The sequence below is a fragment of the Coturnix japonica genome, chromosome 1, assembly GCF_054131305.1.
Source record: "Coturnix japonica strain WE chromosome 1, WE-NBRP24, whole genome shotgun sequence".
In the NCBI taxonomy this organism is placed as follows: Eukaryota; Metazoa; Chordata; class Aves; order Galliformes; family Phasianidae; genus Coturnix; species Coturnix japonica.
The window spans coordinates 120,636,521-120,663,634 of NC_140663.1; the positions used below are offsets into that span (position 1 = coordinate 120,636,521).

The following is a 27,114-nucleotide window of genomic DNA, read 5'->3' on the forward strand; positions in this document are numbered from 1 at the left end:
GAGCAAAGTGGTGAGGTACTGACACAGGTTGCACAGAGAAGCTATGGATGCCCCATCCTTGGAGGTGCTCAAGGTCAGCATGGATGTGGCCCTGGGCAGCCTGATCTAGTGCCTGACTTAGTGGTTGGCAACTTTGACTGCAGCAGGAGCACTAGAACTGTGTTCTCTTTGAGGTTCTCTCCAACCTCAGCCATTCTCTGATTCCATGTCCATGAGGAGTGGTGCACTGCAGCAGCTAAAAGTATAATAAGCATTTTATCACAGGTGACATTGCTCTTGGTGTCATATTGGTCCCAGGTGAGTAGACAGACCCCAGGCTGGGGTTCAGTTGATTTCATTAAGCTGAGCTATGGAATAGCCTTCAGGAGTGCAGTGTGCTACCACAGAGTCTAGCCGCCTTGTTCTCATTATGAGGGAGGCAATGCATTACATTATATTCCTAATTATGTTGTCTGCACCCTTCACTAGAAGATACCATGTAGTTAAGACTAGATGTCTTATGTTATTCCCTGATAATGGAATCGTTCAGTGAAGTCAACACATCCCTTTTCCCTCTCTCTCAACAGCATTTAACACATGCAGCCTTTCTCCCTTTATATTTTTATTGATAGCCAAACGCTTAGCGATGTACCAAGAACCCGATTCTGAGGAAGAGGAAGCAGCTCCAAAAGGAGGAACTTTATCCCAGCGTGACAGTATTTGCAGCCATCAGAGCATCAAAGTAATTCACAGAAGCCAGAGCACCAAAACCCACCGCCGCACAGGAAGCAGAGCTGAAGCAAAAAGAGCAAGCATACTGTCAAAGCATACTGCATTCAGTAGCCCAATGGTAAGTCATGAGAATTAAGTGCAAGCTGTCCTGTATCTTTTAAGAGGGATACCCTGAAAAGGAAGAGATAATTTGTACTACATAGCATACCACTCAGATTTCATCTTGGCATTTTTTTCTTCTGCACATGTGTTTTAGAGAAAGAAGAAAACTTTATATTTCAAAATGCCCTTACAACTTTGCTTTGATTCATTTATTTTATGGTGTTGTTGGAAGTTTTAGGTGAGCTAAGTGGTATTAAGAGAGCAGAGAAACCAAGTCTTGTCTTAAGGAATACCAGAATTTGCTCTGACAAGAAATAGATCAAAGAAGTAGAAAGTGCTGATTCAATAGAGTTGAGAGTGCTCTTCTTTAGCATAAAAGACAAGTGAATTGCTCTCAGATAGTTGTTCTCTAACAAACCACGCAGAATGTTCTCACTGGACTGGGGGGTGGGAGGAATGTAACTCTTCCCCTATCCACTGCTCCCAAAGTAGATGAACATTACTAGTATAACAGTAGTGAAAAAGCTGACAGCACAATTACTCCCATTTCCATTTTTATTAGTAGCCTCATTGGTAAGTGTATATTTTCTATGATGCATGAATTACAGTCCTCTCCATCTCAGCTCTGTGGTATGAGGCCTTAGTAAAACTCTTGGTATTGACACTGCTTTGGGCACTTTGATTGTTTGATGCTGCTTTGGAAATTTGCAGAATCACTGATATTAGTCTCTGCTTTTTATTGTTAGGAGAAGGACATCACACCAGATCCTAACTTATTAGAAAAGGTGAATGAATGTGCAAAGCATCTGGAGATCATGAGGGGCCACGAACAGCCATTATCCCATCTGAGTCCAGAACTGTGTGATATTTTTGACTTCTTCATTGCTTTGACTATCTGTAATACTGTTGTGGTTACTGCTCCAAATCAGCCCCGACAGAAGGTGGGTTAAAGAAACAGCAAAATTGAGTTTAAGGCTTGTTTGAATTGATACTAATTTATCTCATAAGCTGGAGAACTGAAAATTGCCTGTTCTAGTAAGAAATAACTGGAAACTAAATGTGAGACAACTCTTAGAACTGCATTGTGAAGGAACAGCATTAGTTAAATGGAATATGTCATTTACCTTCAGGGTAAGACATAATTTTGTCTGCAATTTTAAGATACTTCTGAAAATTTCCTGAGTTCTTGTTACATAACTTAATTGATAAGTGTGTGTATATGTGTGTGTGTACATACATCTGCATGTAAGTATGTATGTAAGTATGCAAGTCTGTGTGAAACTAATTTGTAATATGCAAGACTTATCAAAAACAGTATAAGCAGTGTGTATATTTTGTAAATGTGAATTAAAATAAGAATAGGGTCCGATATTTTTCACATTGTGTAAAAGATGTGTCAAGCTCATTGTGAGAAATAATGATTATTACTGCTTAAATCGACCCAAACTAAATGAATGAGAACTTAAACAATAGAACCCCAAGACAAAACTGTAGTAGAACACAGAATTAAAATTAGCCTACAGATTGAATTTCCATCCTGGAGAAAATTCTGAGATTTGTTTCTTTTCCAAGTAGGAATAAGAAGTGAAGTAGTCTGCAAAAACACATTTTAAATAAGCTGAAATAAGTGGTAAAACTTAGGCAAACTGAATCCAAAAGAGAGGACGGTGGAAGTAATTTATATCAGCATGTTGCTGTTGAAAGCATCATTGACACTGGCCTATTCTAAAAAACTTTTCTGGTATCACACTTCTCAGTACAAAACTCTTGCATTAACATGTTTTTCTACTACCTTCACTGAATATGCACAAATGCCAATGTCTCCTACTGGCAACAGCCTTTCAGAATGTACTGTGGTGGTGGTCCAGCATCAATAGTCTATCCATTAGGCATATCTGAAAAGGTGAAAGAAGAATGCTTTTAATATGAGCATACATACTTTCATGTAGAGACACAATTCTGAAGTTCTAGGTTTTGTTGGCTTTTCTTTTTGCTGTTAAGTCCATTTACTTTCCCTTCTCAAATTGCAAGTGCCATTACTATTTGGTTGCAAAGAAATTCTCTTCTTAAGATGGAGCTACTTAGGCTGAATGTCTAAATTCAGTGTCTAATTTCTTACACAGCTTTCCTTCAGGTTTTATTTAGTTCATTGTCTTGTTTCACTCTTCTCAAGGTCAGAGACCGTTTTGAACTAAAATCTCCTGTAAAAACCATAGAAGACTTCATCAGAAGACTCACTCCAAGCCGCTTGACCTCTGGATCTAACAGCAGCAGTTCATCCAGTCTAGCTACAAACAAATCAATGCATAGATTTGGTTTAAGTATCCTTTCATCAACATCTACTGAGAGCACTTTATTAAAACTGGAAGAGAAGCTGGCATACTCTGCACAGATGAATAACAATGGCTACAGCTCCCAGCAAGGAAGGATGGCTGTAGGGAGCGGGCCTGAGGAAGGAGAACTTCGTTATGAAGCAGAGAGTCCAGATGAAGCTGCTCTCGTCTATGCAGCAAGGGCATATAACTGTTCTCTGGTTGGAAGGCTGTCTGACCAGGTATCAGTGGAGCTACCTCACCTGGGAACATTAAACTTTGAAGTATTACATACATTGGGCTTTGATTCCATCAGGAAGAGGATGTCAGTAGTGGTCAGACATCCTCTCACGGATGAAATAAATGTTTACACTAAAGGAGCAGATTCAGTTATTATGGATCTCCTTCTGCCTTGTTCTTCAGGTACACCTCTTACTTAGCTTTGTAAGAGCGGGGGTATGGGGAGGCGGTTCTGCTTAATTGCTGAAAGATCGTGTCTTGCTGCCTTTCCTAGCAAGCAGACCTGCCTGCTTTTGTTGTGAGTACATGAAATAATAGAAAGAAAGCCATCTCACTTCTTTTATTGTACTTTGTAATTATAGCAAATTTTCTGTAACTAATGACTGGTTCTTTGCCTTAGAAGAATTAATTACATCAATTTATGTACAGGAACTTCTACTAGAAAACTTTGTTTTGAAGGTATTTCCCGAGACTCTTCCAAAAGAATTTACATTTCTTGAGGAGAACATGCCCAGCAGTGCATAGCTATTTCAGTATTTTATATGAAACTCAAGCAATTCCTACTCCAGATCCTTTATCTGTTTCAACTATCACTGCACCTTTACTTCCTTTTGTAGTAATGTATTTGCATACATCAGCGCGTTTATGTTGCATTTGACTGTGGTGCTAAAGGGCAGTGTGAATCAATCAGCCATTGGCACAGAAAGGTAGTAGCAAAATAAGGAAAGAATCTGTTCAGATGAGAAATCTCAAGTTGTGTTAGGGAATAGCTGTGATCATGGACTGCTTCCCTAGAGTCAGCAGCACCCAGGTATCTCGTGAATCAGGAAGAACATTAATTGCTGCTAATTATGAGTTGGATTCAAGAAGATCCCTGTAAGCTTTCAGAAGTTAGTGTAAACATGGGAGAGTCAGTTTGCATGAGTCAGTTTGAATCTAATTTACTGTATGTTCAACACTGAATTTAATTAAGAGTTTAAGGGTTCCCCCAGTATGAATGGACAGAACCTGAAAGTGCTGGAGGTGCTTCCTGTGTGTCACTAGTTCATTGACTCTGCGGTTACTCTGACATTAGCCGGAGTAAACAATTGTGAAAGGCTTATACTGTGCAGTTTTAGTTTAACGAAATACAGAAAAATGTTCGCGTTAGTTTTAAGTTTGTAGTGGCATAAATCAAAGCAGAGCCAAAAAATTAGGAACGACTAGTCCTCAACTAACAACAAAGTATTCATAAATAATTTTCTGGTTAAGATCTGATATCGAAGACGGTACTGAGAATGTCTGGAAAACTGTTTCCTTCCAGAGAATTTGGAGTATTCAGAATTAGTAGTAACATACAAATATTATGTCCCAACCGTGAAATAAAAGTACAATGAATGGCGGAATTCAGGGGTGAATTTCAGGTGGGTCCAGGACCTACTTGGGTAGATCCAACCAACAGCAACACCACAGAAGGTGCTGTGTCAGAGATGCAGGAGCAGAGTCCCTGAAGACAGTTGTTATAACTGAGCAAATTCTGTAGCTGGGCAAATGTGGAGGTTGCTGCATCTTTACAGGCAAGTGAATTGAAGGATGCTTTGAATTTGTGCAGGGTTTTTTAACTATTTTTAGGCCCAATTGAATGATGAGTTTTAGTATATTTTGCTTTCACAAGCAGTGTAAAGTGCAGGCACTAGAACTTCTTAAGCAGTTTCCTTTATTTTCTAGCCCTCTCACCCACTGCCGGCTTCAGTAATTCTGAGTTTCAGCAGATCTGCCTAAAAAATGTTTGACATGTCTCTTGAACATTTTCACTCACAGAATTGAATTCATGGTCCCTGTCTGTAATTTCCTAGCATCAGGGCACATGTTGTCATTTCCTGAGGGAGCTGCCTCCTTGTCACCTCACTGCGTGGTATTCCTCACATAGAGGGATTTCCCAAGGGTTTATATTGTGAAAGTTATATATATTTATTATAGATAGATAGGTAGATAGATAGATAGATAGATAGATAGATAGATAGATAGATAGATAGATAGATAGATAGATAGACAGACAGACAGACGGATAGATAGACTGATGAGTCTTAGTGCCTCAGGGACAGGTAAATTGTACACAAGTCAAGTGTATGTTTTGAGGCTTTGTGATGCTTGTGTTCTCAGACTGAAAGACCAAGGCAATGCTGTGTCCATAGTCTCCATGCAGAACTGGGTCCTATGAAACAGAAAGCTTCTGTTTCTCTGAGGAAAAGTCTTTTAAAAATGCCACAATGAAAAGCCCAAAAATAGATGCAAAACTACTATGTTTTAGCTTCAGTTATATCTAAAGCAAACAAACAAACAGAAAACATCGTGAGCTTCAAAACTTGAAAGTTTCTGAATTCCCTCTATTCCTTCTGCCTGTATATCTAGACTCTGAACACTGACGTTTTCTGACAGCACCCAGATATTTTCAAAAGCCTTGAAATGATTCCCAAGGGTGTATTGTTTTTACTTTATCTTAGCAGTCACTGTGTTCATAAATAAGAAAGTTACTGTTTGAGTCAATAACTCGCTCGCACAGGAACTGTGAACATAAGTCACTGAGAAAACAATGACTGAGCTGGCTTTCTACAGCTGGTGATTATGGAAGGAAATGAAGCAAGCAAAACGCCACTAGCTCTCTATCATTCTTCTGTAGAAGACTTATTTTCTGGTTTTCTCTTCCACAGTTAATGTGGTCATGCTGCTAAACATGGATTTTGTTTGCAAGAGAGTCCTTCCCCTCTTTTAACTTTTGATCTCAAAGTGAATCTCCGGCTGAGACTGATAAGGGACATGGAGAGCCGGAGGGAGTTTTAGCTCTCTTTGGTGTGCTGGCAGAGGAAGGAAATGCAGTTCGTTATACTAGAAGTGAAAATTCACATGGAAACCAGTGTGCACATTTCTTCTTGTAGGGAATTACTGTCTTTGCTCATTGAAGGTGGTAAAAGTGTTTGGCATTATGATCATTGTATTAGTGCCTGCAGTATTCTGACAGATATGAAGAGGTTAATACCACTGAACCTTAAAGTGATAGAAATGTCATTTGCTACTCAAGTTTGCACATCAAAATAAGAAAGGGACTGAAAAAGCCACTCCTACAAGACAATTGCATGTGAGCTATGCGAGAAATACTTTTTTTTTTTTTCTCAGTAGAAAAGTGATACATCACTGGAATTTAGGATTGCTGTTTGCTTATTTTGTTCTTTAAAAGAAGAAAAAAAAAGGCTGAAAAAGTGCTATACAGAGTACAGCATGCACAACCAGAATATTGAGATTCCAAACACCCAACACCTTCCTTCCAACAGTATCAGTACTTCTAAATGTTTATACCAAACCCTCCAAATACCCAATTAGATACTGTGCTGCTGTATATATGTGTATAGATAGACAGGCATGTGAGTACATATTCACACAAAGCAAGATAAAATGGAGTATGAATGCATGCTGGGAATATGCTGAAAAGTATTTGGTTTGGATGTTCCTGACATCTCATTTAGATACAAGCATCAGTAGCTTATGGTAATGGCATAAAAAAATGGGTTATATCACTGTCACTGTCACCACTGCTGACACACGCCACCACTCATTGTGTTCACATCCACTACTTGGTGTCCATAAACATTCAAGTAAGTGTTGATGAATGTCAGTGGGTGCCATTCTTTGCGCATGGAGGAATTTCTTGACACGCCTTTACCTCATCCACACTTCCATGTTCGACACTATTCTATCAGACCACCCCTCTGCTGCCGTTTCTTGCACAGCAACAGCATGTAATGGGTTGTTGGCAGAAAGGTTCAACCTCTACTGCTGTACCACCAACATCCGCCTCGCGTGTCATGGGCCAACAACATAAGTCAATATAATAAAATAGGAGGCACTACCTCTGCAGCCGCCTTCGTAAAACATACAATATCATTAACATATGAGTAAGAAAACATTTCATTTTTTAATGTTTTTCTTAAAACAATTTTAAAATGGAGGAATAAAACCACAAGTCTAGTTGGATGTGATGTCAGAGGGAAGTTCTTTACTATGAGAGTGGTGAGGTGCTGGCACAGGCTGCCCAGAGAGGCTGTGGATGCTCCATCCCTGGAGGTGTTCAAGGCCAGGTTGGATGGGGCCCTGATCAGCCTGGTGTAGTGTTAAATGTGGAGGTAAAATGTTTGGTTGTTGCTGAGCAATGGATTCGTGCCCTTGGCCTCTCTACAGAGCAGAGCCACTGCCATGATGGCACAGGGCAGGGCGCAGGCCCTGTGCTGGGCCACAAGTTAGACATGCCTGGTTTAAGGGAAGAGTAAACCAAGTGGAAGTTGTGCATTCAAGGTAGAAGCTAATTATGAGGTTTGCGTAAGCATAGATGTGTTCTGAGTGAATCAGAGTCACATCCATAACTTCTTGCCACTCAGGCCACAAAGTAGTGTCTGTACAGTAGTAACAGTAGTGCCTTCATACACTTAGATATAAAAAACAGAGCAGTGTTTCCGGTTGTCCTGAGATACTAACCCATGAGAAAAACTAAGCGTAGTTTTTCTGCACATGATGAGATGTACAGAAGGATTTGCAAATAGACTATTTAATCATACTTCCCTTTCTGGCATTCTTGTTTGTTGTTAAGATTATCGTGATTTCTCAAAGCCTTCGGGCCAAACAAATATTTGAGTAAAAAAAAAGAAGGTCTGTCTAACATGCGTTTGGGGTGACATTTGAAGAAGGAAGAAAGAGAAGATGGGACTGTGAGATAGGGTGTGTTGGTTTTTTTTTTCCTAAATGGAATGTTTTACTTGAAAGTTTCCCAGGAGATATCAACAGCTCTTTAAAAGTATCAGTTTTAAAGTGATGGTATGTAAGTACTACAGACACATTTTTCTCTTCTGAGGTTGTTCAGCTGCTGTTATTTTTCAGGCACTAATTTCTTTTTTTACTGATATCTAGGTGACCCTCGGGGCAAGCATCAAAAGAAAATCCAAACCAAAACCCAGAATTACCTTAATCTGTATGCTGTAGATGGGCTGAGAACCCTGTGTATTGCAAAACGAGTAAGTGTCAGAGCAAGCTCTTAATTTTCTTTTAAGAAGAGTCTTGACAAAGATAACTGAAGGCTTTCTTAACTTACTGTTCTTGATTTTTATTTTTTTTTTTATTTTTTTGGTTGGGTTGTTTTTTTTGTTCATTTTATTCAATAAAGTATGAATGCCTCTGCATCACTTTGACTGTGCCCTCACATGCTCTCTTGAACAGGTTCTGAGCAAAGAGGAGTATGCTTGTTGGTTAAAAAGTCATCTGGAAGCAGAATCTTCTATTGAGAATCGTGAAGAACTTCTGTTTCAGTCAGCACTGCAGATAGAGAAGAATTTGCATCTGCTAGGTAATGAAATGAGAGCTGGGCATAAAATTTAAAAGTGCTGAAAATTCTGAAGGCTTGGCTATGAAATCCCTTCTTTTCTTTAAATGTTTTCTGACAGTACAGAAATTAACTTCTTTTGGACTTTGTCATAATTGTCATGTGTGGCACCACAAAGCAGTGCGATTATAATTAACATAATGGGCATACCCTTTCTATCCTTGCTCCTGCAATCATTTTATCATTAGTGAAATGGCTGGAGTAAAACAAGAGATGTGTTTGACACAATGTCATAAATGAGAATTGCTGCTCTAAGTAGGAAAAGGACTTGGCCAACTCTGGCTGCAGAATTTCAGTAGCTTGGAGCCTCTTTACTATGCCAGGGAGTTCCACAATTCCAAGCGTACCAGAGTTGCTCATAAAGCAGAGCTCATAAACTGCATTTGTGAGAGGTATCAACCCATATACGTCAGGTTCAACACCTAGAGCCCATGTGCACTGTGGAAGGGGACTGCAGTACTTAATAATGATGTAGTTAAAATCAGTGTATGTAAAATATATTCCAAGGGCAAAGTCATGCTGTTTCTCTGCTTAGTTAAGAGCACTTGTGCTTCTGAAATACATATGTATCCACTATTATTCCAAGCATCCAACTTCTTTCCCTGGCAGGGGAACTGGGACAGCCATTGCAGTGATGGAGGTAACAGCCTTCACTGTTTGCCAAATTGTCTGTCTCTGGGAGATGAGATCCACCTCACCCAGTTTTTGTTGTGTCTACTGTAGATCTCTAGGGCTCCTTATATAACCAGTGGAGAGAGAAAAACGACAGAAAGTGCAGCTCATTTGATCTGTCTTAGATACCTCCTTTAGGATTAGATGAATCATGCCTTTAAAGTGGCTGTTTTTCTCCTCTGACTTAAAGGGGAGCTTGAGGTGACTGATTCTGACCACATTAATCAGGAAGATCCCACCATGGTTGTCCCTGTTGGCTCTGTCTGCACTCTGGAAAACAAAAAAGGGAAATTGAATTGTACGATAAATCTAGGAATTAAAAAAAAAAAAAAGATTCTGGAACGGGAATGTCTTTTCCTTTGTGCACTTTGTGCCTTTATAATTCAAAAGTTTTCATGACATTGCATTTCACCTACAACTAGTGCTCAGACTGCAGCTGGGCTTCTATGGCTATATTATTATAGCGGCAATAAAGAGATGGCAGAAGTTTGCTTTGCTTTTCCTGTTGCTTCAGGTAATTTGTGTATTTGTTATCTTTGGGTTGTCTGATTGTCAGGGCTTACACGTTCTCACACTGAAGCCTCTCTAAAACTCAGTGCTGACACTGAACTTGGTCCTGATCTTCTTTTACTACAGTCTGAAAATCTTGTCTCCTATTAATTTGTGAAAGCATAGGAAAAATTCTCAGTTTGTTATAAACAAGTAGGAAGATTCACTGGGGGTATGAAAAAGCCTTGTTTTCCTTCTACATTATGGATTATAGATTTATGATTTATTCTCTACTAAATCTCATCGGGCAACTAGTGTCTGTCTACAAGAGCAAAGGGCGGCCACAAGACAGTAAGTAGTTCATGTCTAAAGCCTAATGTGTGGTTACCAAGCTGCAGTTCTTCCGTCATTCCCCTCTGAAAGGGAGAAATCTGTAATGACCAATCCTCTTCTAGCTGAGAAAAGGTAGTCAAGACTCTTTGGAGCTAAATCTCCATATATATATCTTATATATCTTATAAGACAACATTCAGAAGAAAGGGTGAAGATACAGAGCAGTGAAACAATAAGGAAAGGTACATCAAGTTTGTGAACCGCTGAGAGAGGCATCAGGTTGCTTTTGAAGTTTAGAACTCTGGATTTGTTGCTGACTGTTGATGCAGGTGTTTACACCAGCTGTTTTCTACTCCTCTCTCTAGATACCTCCAAAAAGCTGCCCGAATATTGCATACATTGTTAGTTTCATTTAGCTGTTCCCCAGTGAAAGTGGCTGTAATTTTTGGAAAAATCCAAGCTTACAGTTTGAAGTGAACCCTAAGTGTTTATTAAATGTGGAATAATTTACTTTTTCCATGTGCTTAGGTGCCACTGGTATTGAAGACCGTTTACAGGAAGGTGTTCCAGAAACCATTGCAAGCTTGCGCAAAGCTGGGTTGCAGATTTGGGTTCTTACTGGAGACAAGCAAGAAACTGCTGTTAATATTGCATATGCCTGCAAGCTACTAGATCACGATGAGGAAATCATCACTTTGAATGCTGAATCACCAGTAAGCAGATCCAATACTATACTGAAGTCTACTTGTGAAGTAGCTTTACTTTGTTTTCAAGTTGTACAATTAAGAGTTTGATGGCTTCTTTTTCCTTTCCCTCTTTTCTTTTTTTTTTTTTTTTCTCATTTTCCTGCTTCAACCGTAATTTTCAGGTAGGACAAATCTTTGAATACTTTTCAGTGAATTCTGTTTTTGAGTTGTAATGTCGTGTGTCATAAACTTACTGAAGACATTTAACTGTGTGTGTTGGGATCCACCAACATGCCATAACAACATAAATGCCTGCCTTTGGTATGCTTTCTGAAAACACCCCTCATTTTGCACATTGGCACTAAAAACCTGTTATTGAACATTTGCTTAGGAGGAAAACAATTGAATTGAAAATGTGTGCTTCACACTGAAATGTAGTATCTAGAGAACTCATTCATGTTTTCTCAGATGGCTTTTTCTCTGGAAATAGAAGCAATACTTAAATTTCAGTGCTAGCACTCAAAAGCCAGAAAACCACATCTACAATAATGACTTGCTTCCTAACAGACCTTTTCTAATTCTTCTGAATTGCTGATCTTTCCTGTGCTCAACTTGTCGCAAGCAGACAGTCACAGAGTGTTTACTGATATGGTTTAACATGCAAGGAACCAGACCGGTAGTGCTGTAGTCCTTTATTGGGGTGATAAAATTGGACTTCAGATCAGCAGAGGAGAGGTAGGTCAGCAGCATCCAGCTCCAGATCTTTTTGAAAAGGAAGAAAAGATAACAGCATTTTCCCTCCTTGAGTGTATCAACTGAACTGGTAAACTGCCTTTCAGTGATCTTTTGGTTTTTGTCATTCTTTGCTGTACAACCAGTAGCATTTTATTTTAACAGTTCATATATTCTCAGTAATGTCTTTTAGTTGAGTATGCCTAGGACAGGGAATTCAGCTTCAATAACCTGTAATTGCCCTTTAATAATGCATAACTACTTGAGAAGTGTTGTAGGCGTATACATGGTGCTGATCACCATGCTTAACTTGGTACTGATACTGATCATTATATCATTCTCTAACACTGTTATTCTGAGAAGGAGCTAAAAGAAATTAGTTTAGTATACAATACTGCATGTTAAAGAGGAATTAGATTTTAAGTCTTTCATGTCTTTGTTGTTGTCATGTCTTCCATTAAAAAAAAAGTCTTTAGGGTGGATAGAGAATATTAGAAATCAAAATTTCTATGGTGCATCAAATATAACACATTCTCCATATTCATTATGCCTAAATATTCAGAGAAATACATACACATTTTTGAATACATGTTCTTTTCTCTCAAACATATTTATTTTGAATTTTTTTCAGGAGACATGTGCTGTCTTGCTGGAGCAGTGTCTGCAATGCGTAGAGTCTAAATTTTCAAACAACACAATAGACGAAGCTACTGGAAACATGACTGTTGGGTTCACCCCTCTCTATCCACCCTCTTCCCCTGTGCTTTCCAGCTTGGGCCTGGTGATTGATGGAAGGACTCTAGCTTATGCCTTGGAACCTACATTAGAAGATAAATTTCTTGCCCTAGCCAAGCGGTGCCGTTCAGTTCTGTGTTGTCGCTCTACTCCACTCCAAAAGAGCATGGTAGTGAAGCTAGTCAGAGACAAACTCAAAGCAATGACCTTGGCAATAGGTAAATATCTCATTTTAAACTAGCCCGCTTTGATGCTCACTGAGAATCTTGACTTTTTGACTTGCAGTGGAATCCTTCCAGCTGCCATACAATTCACATACCTTCTAGATGTGTCTGAAAAGGTTTCAGACAACTTTAACACAACTTTAATTTATTCAAAGCTAGTACAGAACTCTTGGAATAGCATCTAGGATTTCATCCTACAGAAGTTAGCTGCTGGTGATAGCTCAGTACGCTTTGAGGTTTTGGCATGTCCAAACACTGCTGTGAAGAATTGAGTTAGCTGATATTGTGCAGAGCACCATTTTGCAATCAAGTGTATTACACAGAACGAAAGCATGCTCATTGTTGTTTCACTTAGCCATGATTAAGCTCAAGGGTCTGCATTTTTCATCACAAGTAAGCAGTACAGCATAGGGCATGAATTGGCCATGCATATAGAGAATGAATTTATGACTGGCCTCGTGCCCGTTGTTACACTTCTTCACAGTCAATTGGCAAAGGGCAGATTTTGTCATGCATCCTAGTTTAAATCTGGCAGCTTCTTTCCCGTTTTCATGATTTTTACGTAAGAAAAATCAACCAGCTTTTCTTTCCCTATCGAGTTTAGGCTCAGGTTGCACTAGAAGATACAATTGTAACATATATAATCACAAAACACCTTATATTTCATCCACCTATCTTAGTTACTCATCACATAAACAAGTGGGTTGAGCCTACCTGTGAGAAATCCTAAGTACATAACTGCCAGACACCTGTGACATCCACAGAACCAAATGTGTGCTGTGGAATCCTCATGCCCTTGCATTTATCACATGTAGTCCTTTCTCATGCTTATTTTATGTCTTTGTCTGACTGACCGTGGGCATCATCATTTCCACGTATTGTCAAAAACATCTAACAGGTTAACATGAATTATCCAGAAATATTAAAAACAATAGTGAAGAATGAGTAGCTTGTGTTTTCAGTCTTTCTAAGCAACATGAACCTGTGCGTTGAATTCAAGCTCTTGCTCTGGTTTAAAAAATGAGTTGTTCCATCTTCCCTTTTACAGAAACAGAGGCATCACTTTTGTCATCTTGTAGCGTGATTAGAAAAAGAGCAAGACATGGTGATTCTGTAACCCATGCAGATAAATCTGCCTGCAGTGCTATGTTAATGATGTCAGACTAGGCAACCCATGTCAAGAATTCATCCACACTTTTAGTATTGTTATGTTTTTTGCTAGATGGGCATCTTCACTGCATGTTTCATTCTTAATCATACCTTACTGTTATGAGGAAGCAGGAGCTCTAAGAAGCTCATTCTTGGAGCGTTTTCATATTTGTTCAGTTCAGGGCTGATATTTTAGGTTTTACTGAAAAGAATGTCTCAGCAGCTTTGCCAGGCTTTGAACCTTAGGTTCCAAAGCTGGCTTTTTTATTTTAATCCCACATCTCCCTTCCTGTACTCAGCCAACACATACTAATAACTAGTTTTCATTTGCTTTGCTGTTTCCTGGTCTACTTGTGAGAAACAAAACTGTATCTTCTCATCTTCAGGTGATGGTGCTAATGATGTCAGTATGATCCAAGTTGCAGATGTTGGTGTGGGGATCTCCGGTCAAGAAGGCATGCAGGTAATGTGGCACATTTGCTGAAAAACATGTACAAAGATTGAAATAGGCCCTTTCCATATGCTAGCTTGACAAAGCTGCCTTTGGATAGCCAGCACAAATAAAGAAGCTAGTCATGCTGAGGGCCAGTTGTGCTTCATAGGGATGCTTTCAACTTCAGTTTGAGCTTGTATTTGTTCTCAGATCTGTGCTCAGCTTGCACGTTAACTTCTCAGAAAGTTCAATTTAACAGATCCCTCAAAGCAATGTAATTTAAGAAATCATTTAATAAATATTGGTTTCAATGCGGAAATTAAGATCAGCAATGTATTAGTTAGACATGAAATAAGAATCACCTTATTCTGCCATGATGGTCGCTTGCACTGTTTGGTTATACTCGCCCTGTGGAATAGCTGCACAATCCCATCCAGCTGAAGCAGTTTGTTTGCATAGTGTAGTGGTATCTTTTAGCCATGAAGTTTAGTCGAAGTCATCTCCAGTGCAAGTGGATGTCCATCAGTGCTATTCAAAAAGAGAGATTTCAGGCTTCAGATTTCTTAAAAAATGCTTCTCCAGAGTTGGCAGCAGCTGTAACTTAGACAAGAAGAAGCTACCGCAAAAATATTCTGATACTTATTGTGCATTTGGCATCTTAGCTGTAGGTGCTCTTAATCTGACTGTGGTGGATGGAGAGGGCAGGAGAATAGGAAGCCTTGAACTAAGCTAATACCAAGTATACTCATTGCTACATAACAAAGCCCCAAGAGCTTTGCATAGCTTTTGCACCTTCACTTGGCAGGCAGTTCAGGAAACCAATAGGAGAATGTGGAGTTTCCTCAAAGCCCACCAATTCAAAAAGGGTCTGCCCAGGTTCTTTGAGTCTTATCAGCTTATCAGCTCTTAGAATCTTTGTATTAATTCAGATCCATTTTTTTCCTAATGCAGACAAACATGGTGTGCATGTTTAAACTCCTCTCGCCATCATGCTACTTTCAGCTGAGCGCTGACAATAAGAAGTCCTCAAATGCCCCTGTTTCCCTTTTTTTTTTTCTTTGTGGTATATTTAAGTCTGAAAGTTATTTGCTCATTAACCCATTAAACTGTGTTGTTCTAAATGAAAGGTCAGTAGAGTGGAAATTATTAGTAGGTCCCTTCCTTTGCTCCAAGGTCCAAAGAACCTCGGAGGCCTTTTTACTATAAACAGCTGTCAGAATCTTGCGCATGCAGATACTCAAAAGGCTCGGAGGATTTGGATGTCTGAAACAGCAACATACTCTGATTTCTTTCCAAATTCTATGGAAGTGTGTGGAGCATGAATCATTTTTTCCTTTGAAAAAGATGGAAGAAAAAATTAAAAAGTGAAAATCAAGGCTATATTTTGCAGAGAAATAAACATGCAGATGCAATTGGATAACACTGTCTTCCCATGTTCCTCATTCTAATCAGAATGGAATTCAAAAAAATAAAGCATTTCTCACAGCGTGTTGTGAAGTTATATCCTAGAAACAGAGCTGCAAAGAAGCTAACCATTTTGCTTGAATACTGGGACAGGCTGAGATTGGGCAGAGGATGGGGAAGCAGATGTGGCATAGCTCTGTTCTCAAATCATGAAGAGCAACATATCTGCAGGACAAACCTGACTGATGTGTGCGGTAAGGGTGTGACAACTGTATCTCAGTACCTGAGAAATGCTAGGATGGATGGGTCCGCGTTTAAAAAATGTCCCAGTGCTTATATAAATCTGTGGCTTAAATTACATTGCATTCCACACTGTTTCGGAGTTTATTTGAATAGCTTCTAAAAGCGCATTTATTTGGGAAAAATGATTCCTTCTGATGGTTTGCCAAGAAAAGGAAGAGGGAAGAATTAAAAGGAAAGATGTCTCATTCGAAAACATGGCCAAAATACCCTAGAGAGTATGGGGAAGACTTGGTCCTATGGAGACTTTCACCTTTCGTCGTGCTTTTGCTGAACTCTGAAAAGATAGCTGATATCAGAATTAAAAATAACATGAAATGTAAGGTAGTATTACATTAAACCTTAATGTGATCCCAGGATATGGAAGATCATGAAATGTCTGTGATAACCATCACTTATAGGATGGTGTCATCTGGATGCACAGTGCCTTGAATTTTAGTCATTCAGAAGTAGAGAGAAAGTGCATCCACTTGACTCATGTTGTCAATTTGATTTGGCAGTCTGCACAACCCCAGGGGAGTCTCATCTAACGTGATTATTCATAGTTTTAGCACACGATTTAAAAAATTCCTCAAAATACGGATGTCTCAGGGTTGCTGAGTAAACTTTGTAAGCCAGGATTGCAAATGTTCTTTGAAACCAGTGTTTTTATTGTTTTGTCTTTTAAAGTCCAGTAATTGCGATGCAAGCTCTTGATTGTGCTTTTCTGTCTCATTCACTGGCAGTTCATTTTGCCCTGGAAGTAACCCTTTGGTTTTACAGAAAAAGACATTACAGCTGCCAAGATGCTCACACATGTATTACCCTGAGCACTCAGGCTCATGGAACTACTTGCCAGCCATTCTCCCACCTCTTTCTTTCCATCTGCTTGTCACAACCTGGAGTGTAGACCATCATCTCTGCTGGGCAAGGACCAGGTCTTTTGGCATGTTCTGCAAAGCCACTGGGTTTTCTTACGTGAATTCCAAGGCAGCATTTCCCATGCACTATAATGAATTTGATTCCTCATCACTACAACTTCCAGTGACTTTATAAGCTGAGAAGATGACTAGATTCACTGTTGGGGTTGAAAGTGACACCTTACAATAATGTTTTCAACTTTTCTCTCATTACAGGCGGTGATGGCAAGCGACTTTGCAATCCCAAGGTTCCGCCATTTGGAGAAGCTCTTGCTTGTTCATGGTCACTGGTGTTATTCCCGACTTGCCAACATGGTGCTGTATTTCTTCTACAAAAATGCAGTAAGTGTTTAACTTGGCAGCTTTGTAGCAACATATGTTTCCAGGGTTTATTCTGTGCTAAGTGAGCATTAGGTCAGCCTTCAAACAGCTTATAAATAAGCTGCAAAAAAACTTGCAGAGTTGAAAGACAGCTGGCTGCCATTTGCAAAAATACAGGACTCACTCCATAACAGCTACAGTGTGCTGCTGAATGTGCAAATTAGGTAACAGAAATAACAAGCACTACTTAAGAAAAGTTTCATTTATAGAGCAGTTTCACAGAATTTAGCTGGCTAGACACGAGAGTCTTTAATGCCAAGGTCATCCGGCATTGGTCCGAAGTAGCAGTTGGGTGTGTTGTCTCTTCCTGACTCCATCTTGTAATTGCTTATGAATCATTGTACAATTTCCCTGGCGACTTGGGATAATTCGAGATCTCCGTATGTCTCAGATGCCAAGATCTGAAAGATTTTTCATTGATCCCAGCTAACTGAAAGAATTCATTAGAAAGGAAGCACACCATGGTGAAGAACAAACTAAGGGTCTGTGTTTCCTCCCTGGTGTATGAAACAAGAGTTAGTCCAGTCCTGGGCACTGAGCCATAGCAGCTCGACTGCCTGGCTCTAACAAAGTGCCTTTGCGCCTTTGCATTGATCTCAGAGTACAGAGGTGATTGATTGGAAACTGCCTAACGAGACAAGCAAGAATTCCATCAGCTGTGTGGGAGTGGCTGGCTGGCACATAGATCTCCTCGCTTTCAACACCTACAAATCACCCTAGGAGCCAGGGATATAAAGAAGTGGGAAAAAGAAGAGAGCCAGAGCTCTCAGACCTCTGCTTACTCCAGAGGATAATGTGTGAACCGTGAGTGGGAGAATGGATTTCGACCTCACTATCCAAATGTTACTAAGAAGAAATGCAGCTCTCTGTTTCGTAAAAGTTGCTTTCCAAATTCCATCCAGTCTCAATTTTTCAATCCGTGGTAATTTTTTATGTAAATTCCTCTCGGTCTGGATAATCTCTGTCTGATCTCAAGCTGAAGATAGTTATCTTCTCAGGAAAAGACCATTATATGCTCAACATTTTAAATAGTCTTGGAATATATAGGAGAACTGAAGTATTAATAAACCAGCTTGGTGCTAACGTGAGCATGATAAAATGCTGCCTGTGGTCTGATCAGAAACTACATGCAAAAAAAAATCCAAAAACCCAGAAGGGGCTTGGAAAGTCTGAATTGCTGCCTGAGCCTGGAATAGCAAGTGGATTTAAATCATGTTGCAGTCAGTGGAGATCCACCTGTTGAAACACAACAGTGACATATATGCTGGTTTTCAAATGTGTGAGTACTACAGCTTGATCCTGGATGATGCTGAACATCTGTACTCCAACCCCAGCACTGAACGTTTCCAAGACACCCTTTGGCTTGACAACATCAAACCTCCCACTTCCAGGAAGTGTATTTCAGAGCAATCTCATATTAAAATTAGAAAAAAATTAAAAAATAAATAAATAAATATTATAAAAAAAGAAGTAATACATGTAAGACATTCCAGCAATCAGCAGCCAGAGATGTTGTTTATATATCTACATTTTTGTTCAGCCCTTGTAAAATCTTCCATTTCCTTTAGTGCAGCTCCCCACTATTACAAGCATTATTTCTTATGCCGTTTTTAGTAAGATATTTTCAAAAGCTGCTGCCTCAGGGTTAACATATAACTGAAGAATATCCCTTTGTGTTGGCTCTGCCTTGGCAGCCATCAGAGCTTTCTGAGCAGTTCTTGTTTCTGCTGTCTCTAAACTGTAGTGGGATATCCAGCATACAGACATGAATATGTCTGACACTGTGCCTGCCCTGAAGGGAAGATTATTCAAAAATGAAAGATAGGAGCACCTGATCTTTCTGCTAGGAGAAAAGTCTGGATGATTCTCAGCAGAGAGCAAGATAGCTACACTGCAAATGTTCTGCAAGGTTTCTCCTCACTCAAGTGTTATTTTTCCCATTTGCGTGTATTGTGAAACTTTCCATTTTCCCGTAGAACCTAACTCAAAGCTTAAATTCCAAGTTGCTGCAAAAGCCATTTGGAAACTCGGACGACTTATCCAAAAAGATGTTTGGCTTGGAAGAGAGAATAAAAATACAAATAAAATGTAAACTGAAACATAGCATGACTGGAAATAACCAAGCATGATACAAAGGGACTCTATATAAACAAACTTCTACTGTGCAAGCATGCACTGCTTGCTCTCCTTAATGCCTTACCTCTGCTAGAGAGCGTCAGACACTTTTTGATATGCATTGTATTCATTGAGGTCTTCCACCTGGGGCCAAATTCCTAAGAGACTCATGTGGGAGGAAAAAAAAAGAAAGAAAGAAACCTTTCTCATCAAAAATCTAACTCCATTTTTACATCAAAAACTCATTAAATTTAATTTGTTTTGACTGTTTTTCAGGTGGGTAATGTACACAGATGAGGAGATGCTGTGTTTTAAATCAAACAGTTGCTTAATCTGAAATAAAATTTGAGGGGGGAGAAATTAATTCACTGGTTACTGAAGTGCCACTTATTTGTACAGCTTTCTTTAACAGCACTGCTGACATCTATACTGGAAGTAGTATGAAAACTCTCATCTGAGTGTATTTTCATCAAACTCCCCATTTTTGTCAAAGCCAAACTGTTTCCAGGATGGGCATTTTAGCAAGGCTCTGGAGAGGATAATTTCTTAGGTGCAGGATGAGCTGGATTATGTTCATTTCAAGTGAGCAAGAGAAGAGTCTGTAAATCCATGTACTTATTGCAGTTCCATTTTGTGAAAAGACTCAGGAAGTTTCGTTGTCTTTTGGATGTGGAAAGGAAATAAATTTTAAAGTCTGTTCAGTTATGAATGAAATTGCCATGTTCCAGCCAGCTGATCACAACCTCTGTTAACCCAGTTAACAGAGGAAGGCATTTTTCCTGAAATATATGAAGCACTTCTAGAGGAGATCTTAAGAATACACTACTGCTTAACTTATAAAGATTGTGAGACATGCTGTTACTGATATACAAACTACTACAGTGTAGTATGCACATATTGCCTGAACACATATGTACTGTATATCTCTCTGTATACCCATCTATATGTATAGCAGGATTTAGCCTCCTGTTTTGAGTCAGTTTCCCTCTGCAGACATACTTATTATTCTCTTTACAGTGGTTTTCAGCGCCTGAGCAAACTGTGGCTATTTTTCTTCCACATCTGAATTTCAGATAGAATAAATAATTTTTCTCTAACTACCTGAAGATGAAGAAGGGTTAACGTACTCCAGCGAGTTGAAAGCTTTGGAGAACAGAATATAAAAAGAAGAGGAAATGAAGGGAGAGGTCATGTCATTTCCCTCCTTCATGGTTAAAATGAGGAGAACCCCTGAGGGACAGTGGAGGCCAAGGTTGCCTTCTCTGTAGTGTTAATCACTTTACAAAGAGTAATTAAAATTGGAATTTTAGGAGGACCAAGCCCTGCGCCTGTTTCTAGACTTCAAACCTCCCCTAGCAAGTGAGATCAGCACCTCTCTTGAGCCCTAAAATCCTTAGGATTTTTTGTGTTGCAGAGATTGTAGAAGTAGGTAGAAGCAAACTACAAGAACAGTCCCATTGGTGTCTGTGCAATCAGTTTCTTCTTTCAAACGAAGAGTAAAGAAGACAGAGGAGTCTTCATTGTGCTGCTCATTTGCTGAATTTCAAAGCACAAAGATCAGAACAGATAAAACCACTTTGTTAGACCCTTTTGTTTCATCTGTCTTGCTTCTGGAAGTCTCACGTCGGTCTTGGAAGAGCTCTGCATTTACCCTTTGAAGGCTAGCTGAGCCTTCTAAACCTGAAGAAGGTGTTATTATGGAAATGCTTATTCTTATGACAGCAAAGTAGGTGCTGTGGGATCAGTACTCAAATACCTAGAGGTCAGCTGCAGTTGGGAGAGCTTTTTATGGTTAACTAAATTGCATTTCTGAGTTTCACTTGAACTGAAAGTTGATTTTGTGTGAAGCCAGCCAGCACTCATAAGCACAAAGACTTCCAGATTTGTCAAAATGCAGCTTAGTTTAATGTCACGGGCATGAGGAACAGTGAGTTCAGGTCTAGGTTTCACCGGAAAACTCACACGTTTAGGGTAAATGGGTAGGGCCTTGCAGAACTGGAATGATTTCAGAATGGGATGATGATGCAGTCTCTCCTCTCATATTTACAGCGTTGCTGATTCTCTTTCAGATGTTCGTGGCCCTTCTTTTCTGGTACCAGTTCTACTGTGGGTTCTCTGGCTCATCGATGGTTGACCAGTGGTATCTCATCTTCTTTAATTTGCTTTTCTCCTCTCTTCCACAACTGATTACTGGTGTGCTGGATAAGGACGTGCCAGCTGAAGTGTTACTGTCTGTACCTCAGCTTTATAAAAGTGGACAGAATATGGAGGTAAAAGCTTCTGCTTTTTGTAATTATTTTTTTTTCCTAGATGACTTCAATTTCAACTGGAAAGCAGCCTGGCTCCCAGCGGGCACATGACTAATAAAAAGATCTGGAAAGTCATTGTTACTGTTGCTTGCTAATGCTCATATGAGTCAAAGTATTTAGGTGTCAAAAGTACATCTAAAACATCATCAACAACAAAGAAGACCAGCTATGTTTTGAAATACATATCAGATGGGAAGATGGGCACTTCAAATCAGCCTGAGCTGAACACCTCCCTCATGATCTGGACTCACAAATAGCTGCTGGAGTGAATTTTGTGTCGTATCTCAGCGTACCTAGTCACAGATTCAAGCCACAGCCCTTTAGGAGCAGACAAAAGACAAAGATGGCTTTAGGAGCAAGCGCAGAGGTTGATAGGCTCTGAGGGAAGTCATCAGCAGCAGACAACAGATTCGGAAAGCTTTCTTGAAAACACCTTGTCCCTGTCTACTTAAATTGCACAAAGAAGACAGTAGGAATTGCAGGAGAGATTGAAACCAAACCATTTCCAACAATTACAGCTACAGGGTGGGAAAATCTGCTTGGCAAAACTATCCACATCCAGTTGTTGCTTTCAAGGAAAAAGCCTTTCTTAAAAGTATTGACGCTGCTCTCTGAGGGAGGCAGTGACCATTTCGCCTCTCAGTGTCCTTGTTGACACACTGCTAGACACTGTTGGAAAGAGGAAAACAAATTAGTGCGACTTATTTTTAGTGCCTTAGTGCAAATTCGCTTTTTCACCCAGCACCTGTTTCCCATTTTTTACATTTCATTGAAACTGAATCACAGCATAAGCTTGTTGGGTAGTTGTGTCTGCCTGCCTTCAGCTGGCAAACTGGGGAGAGAAACCTCCAGCGCACAGTGCAATTATTTCCCATCAGTAAGCACAGAGACTATTCTAAGTTTGTTTGAAATCCGCTGAATGTTTTCTCCGAATACCTTAAAAAGACATCTAAAAACTTGCCAAAAGTCCTGCTTCAAGTAGGATCGCATTCAGAAAGGTACCTCCTGTGGAAATTTGGAATAATTGAGGTTGGAAAGATCACAGAATGGCCCAGGTTGGAAGGGACCTCAAGAATCATGAAGCTCAAACCCCCCTGCCTTGCAGGGCCACCAAACTTCCATGTATACTAGATCAGGCTGCCCATAGCCCCATCCAACCTGGCCTTGAGCACCTCCAGGGATGGGGCATCCACAACCTCCCTGGGCAGCCTGTTCCAGCACCTCACCACTCTCCTAGTAAAGAAGATAACTGGAAATCATCTTGTCTAGCCCCCTCCTCCACACTAGCCTAACTTCAATGCTCCGTGAGGTTGCTCAGAGCTTTATCTAGTCCAATCTTGAGTATTTCCAAGAATGGAAATTCCACAGTTGCACTGAGCAACCTATTCCAGGCCTTTTTCACATGTTACTACAGTAGGCAGAAGGACACCAACATTCTTTCTAAGCATCTTTCAGTTTTTGCTTTTAGGCTGCTGTGATATTCTTCCAAGGGAGGAAAATCTGAGATGGGCCTGGTGGCTAGAGACAGAGTCTGCATCCTCAAATAAATAAATACGTATTTTTCCATTTATAAGTTATTTTTCCTAATGCCTCAATGTTATTTATGATCATTCATACTACTGCAAAGTGGTAGATTAAGTATTGTTTTTAGCAAGCAATTTTGTATCTGTACACAGATAAATTATACAGATAAATATGTTTTGTATGTGTTTTTGTAACACAGCATACATTCCTACATGAATTTTCAATGAAGGTCATTGTTGTGACAGTGCATCTATGCATTTTCCTCTTTCTCTCTTGCAAATATATATTCCGTGTTTGGGTGCACATGCTGCACATGATTTAAAACCCATTTACTCACATGCCTTCACTTCAGAGACCTCCTGAAATAACTGGTGTAACTGCAGTGCATAAATTTGGGCACCTTCATAAATGACAAAAATGAAGGAGAAGATTCTCCTCCTAGAATGGAGTGACTTGCAGATAAACTCCATAATTCATCGCCAGTGGTACCCAGCTGATCACCAACGTGTTGGAGACAGTGGCACAAGCCAAAGGGTCCATTGGAATGTTCATTCAAGAATACCTAGCCCAGCAAATAGCATCTCTGATTTCCTTCTTTTCTTTTTTGTTCCACAGGAGTATCAACCACACATGTTTTGGATGAACATGATTGATGCTATGTATCAAAGCCTCGTTTGCTTCTTCATCCCTTATTTTGTAAGTGTTTGGTTTAAGACATTTAGGCATGTTGAGGAGAACTGGTAACAGCTGGGGCTAAATTCTGTCTCCTTCTTTACAGACTTACTATGATTCAGAGGTGGATATTTTCTCCTGGGGAACTCCCATCACCACAACAGCGCTTTTCACCATCATATTACATTTGGCTATTGAAACCAAAACTTGGGTAAGGTACCCACAGTATCTACAAAAATGGTCTCTGGCATTTCTTCCTTAGTATAATTTTACCAAAACACAAGATGTTCATTTCGCTCACTCGGCGCATTCTATTTTTATCAAGGGTTTTAAGCAAACATGAAAAAGGTTTTGAACTGTGACTTGTGCACAGCATTGTAGTGCTCTGTATCTAATACGAATCTTTGAAAATGCAAGGCTCTACATTCATTACCGTCCATGGATTTGGCTTAAGAAATTAACAACAGTTAACTCAGAATCATTTTCTCACAACAGAAAGAATCATTGCTCTTTTGTTGTTGCTTTTGTTGTTCTAGACTTTCCTCCATTGGTCATCTTGCATCTTCAGTATCCTTTTATTTTTCTTCGTGGCTCTGGTTTACAATGCTTCCTGCCCCGTATGCCATCCTCCTTCCAATCCCTACTGGACTATGGAAAGACTGATGGGAGACCCGATGTTCTACTTCACTTGCATTATATCACCAGTAGCTGCATTGCTGCCCAGGTATTGTATCTTTTCTCATATGTGAAAGCACTTCATGCATACGATTACGAGGGCAAGAAATACATCCTCTCTGTGTCTTATCAGCCATGAAAACATTTTTTAATGGGTCGTTATATCAAGTCAGGCTGTTGAACCTTTTCTGTGCTCCTGACCACAGGAAGAGACAGAAGCTCCTACCTCTGCACCACAGGAAGGGAATAATTGTGAACAGTTGGCTCCTGTAGACTGGTGTAGATTGAAGCTCCTGGCCATGCAGGGATTTTCTATCCTGTGAGGTGCTTCCATGATGCTTCCAGATTTAACCTGTCCTCATGCACAATACAGAAATTCTGATAGTATGTCATAGAATGGTTGAGGTTGGAAGGGACCCCAAGGATCATAAAGCTCCAACCCCCTGCTACAAGCAGGGCCGCCAACCTCCAGATCTGGTACTAGAGCAGACTGCACCCATGTTGTGGACTTACTTGCCTCCTTATGGATGTAAGAAGCCTTTCCTACCAACTGATCGACCCTTTGCCTTTGAGTCCACACTGGGAAAGATGAAAGACCATATGCCATCACAGAGTAGATCACTGGCTAAAAACACATTTTTATTACACCTCTTGTTATTAATCCACAAGTTAGCACAGCAGTCAGAACTTTTCACCAGTAATCTCTCTTGTGTCAAACATAAGAAGGGCACATAAATCTCTTATTTTCCTGTGTTTTACATTTTTTTATATATACTCTTGAAGATGACTTGAGTACCCCCTCTCTTTCAGTTCCTTTCATATGCATATTCTCTTCTTGCAGATTTCTGTACAGAACCCTTCAGGGAACGCTATTTCCAACGCAGCTTCAGCTTGGACGCCAGTTGAGTAAACTATCTCCAGAGATTCGCACCCAGCTTCTGACCAAGTTGAATGTCAAAAAAGGACCAATACATCAGAAACAATCCTTTGCAAACAGCTTCTCGCCAAACCTTGTCTCAAATGCCAGTGACAGTTTTAAGCCTTACAACCAAAACACGCCTTTGCCAGCATCTCCAACAGATGAGTCATTCTTCCAAGAGCGCACAAAGGCAGAATGTGCAACAGATCAGGTTGTGTCTGCCTCTCCCCAGCGTGCTCTGTATTATGAGGAAAGCAGTCTCCCCTCATCAGCACATAGCCAGGAAAGGTCTGTGGGATTTCATGAAGTTAATCACAGCTCTTCAGAGACAGAGTTGTCTCCCATGGGAGCAACTTTCCCATGGAGCTCGGCAGTCGACCAAACAGACTTCAGTTTGTTGAAGTGGATCACATCAACTCCACTGTTCAGTCGCTTTGGAACTGTTTTACAGGTGTCATCAAGTAGTTTACAAAATGAAACACAAGACGGTATGTGTGTGCTTGGCTCTTCCTTGCAGGAGGGCTTCAAAGACTTTAAAGAACAGAGCTCAAATATCTTCCAGGACAAAATGAAAGGGACCCCAGCTGACCATTGGAAAAGTGACAATTCCGAGTCCACCTTTTTATGACGTGGGCCTCAAGTATATTTATATATTTTCTATTTGCACACATTTATAGTGAGATTGCTCTATTTGTTTCCAAAAAAAAAAAAAAAAGAAAAAGAAAAAAAGAAACAGAAAATCAAAGGTACAGAGTGATTATTTAAGAATGTTTTAAATACAGTATATTGAAATAAGAGCTTTAAATATAAAGAGAAACACTTGAATGTTCCATTTATATGGTTTTTTATTTTTTCATCTCATTTTATAAGGAAATGCCGTCTCTTTATTTTTCAGATGCTTCTCTTTTATTCTGACACATACTGTAAAAGCAAAGGACCTTTCTGACATACCCAAAAGGATGAGATCCAGCACCAATCATTGATATCGTTATAGACCATTCAGTAATCAAAGATGCAAAACCATGATAACAGATAGGACTCTGCATCCTATCTGTTGTCTGCTTGCCAGGGGGTTTTGTCATAGGAGCAAAACATTTGGCAGGACTGTGGAATTATGACACACGTCTCTGTAAATGTTAACAGTATGCTACCACCGCATTCATAATACTGGTATTTTATAAGTGACACCATATTTTGATATTGCAGCCATAGCATTTTTATGTGTCATGATAAAACAATAAATAAATGACCATCCATATTGTAAAGTGACGTCTCAGTCTGGCGTTTAATACTAACTCGACGCTTCACTTGCAGTATCTGGCATTTGGCTGGTTTTGGCCTTGTATCTGGCTGTTCAACATCTGGTAGTTCCATTTGCGTTTGGAAATATTGGGTGGCAAAGAGGTGGTGCCTGGCACAGAGCTTAATGTGGAAGGATCTGTTGTGTTGGGGCTCTGCACTGGAGGGGCTGCTTTGGCTGCAGGAGTCAATCCTGCTTGCTAACAGGAAGGTTGGGAGGAAAGTTTTGTTCACATCTTTGCTGTTGGTTCTGTCAAGCCCTTGGTGATCAGACATAGCTAAGTGCCTGAGCCTTGTCTAAAGATAGATAGCTCCAGTATCAAAAGCAGGGAGCTGCACTGCTTTTGAGACTGTGCCTGAGCAGACTTCATGTGTCACAAGCACTGTTGGTGTAT

The 27,114-nt window shown here is 39.9% G+C and overlaps 1 protein-coding gene across 1 annotated transcript in view; it reads left to right on the top strand.

Annotated features, from left to right (window-relative positions):
- Positions 1 to 26,685, top strand: part of ATP10A (ATPase phospholipid transporting 10A (putative)) — a 106,205-nt gene extending 79,520 nt beyond the window's left edge. Inside the window, exons 8-21 of the mRNA XM_015851029.3 lie at positions 612 to 829; positions 1,560 to 1,754; positions 2,987 to 3,548; positions 8,301 to 8,404; positions 8,607 to 8,733; positions 10,792 to 10,976; positions 12,313 to 12,634; positions 14,176 to 14,252; positions 17,042 to 17,167; positions 21,391 to 21,591; positions 23,770 to 23,850; positions 23,933 to 24,037; positions 24,363 to 24,550; positions 25,343 to 26,685. Coding sequence (XP_015706515.1) covers positions 612 to 829; positions 1,560 to 1,754; positions 2,987 to 3,548; positions 8,301 to 8,404; positions 8,607 to 8,733; positions 10,792 to 10,976; positions 12,313 to 12,634; positions 14,176 to 14,252; positions 17,042 to 17,167; positions 21,391 to 21,591; positions 23,770 to 23,850; positions 23,933 to 24,037; positions 24,363 to 24,550; positions 25,343 to 26,048 — 3,197 coding nt within the window. The 3' untranslated portion in view covers positions 26,049 to 26,685. The remainder of the gene's footprint in view (positions 1 to 611; positions 830 to 1,559; positions 1,755 to 2,986; positions 3,549 to 8,300; positions 8,405 to 8,606; positions 8,734 to 10,791; positions 10,977 to 12,312; positions 12,635 to 14,175; positions 14,253 to 17,041; positions 17,168 to 21,390; positions 21,592 to 23,769; positions 23,851 to 23,932; positions 24,038 to 24,362; positions 24,551 to 25,342) is intronic.
- Positions 26,686 to 27,114: the final 429 nt, after the last annotated feature.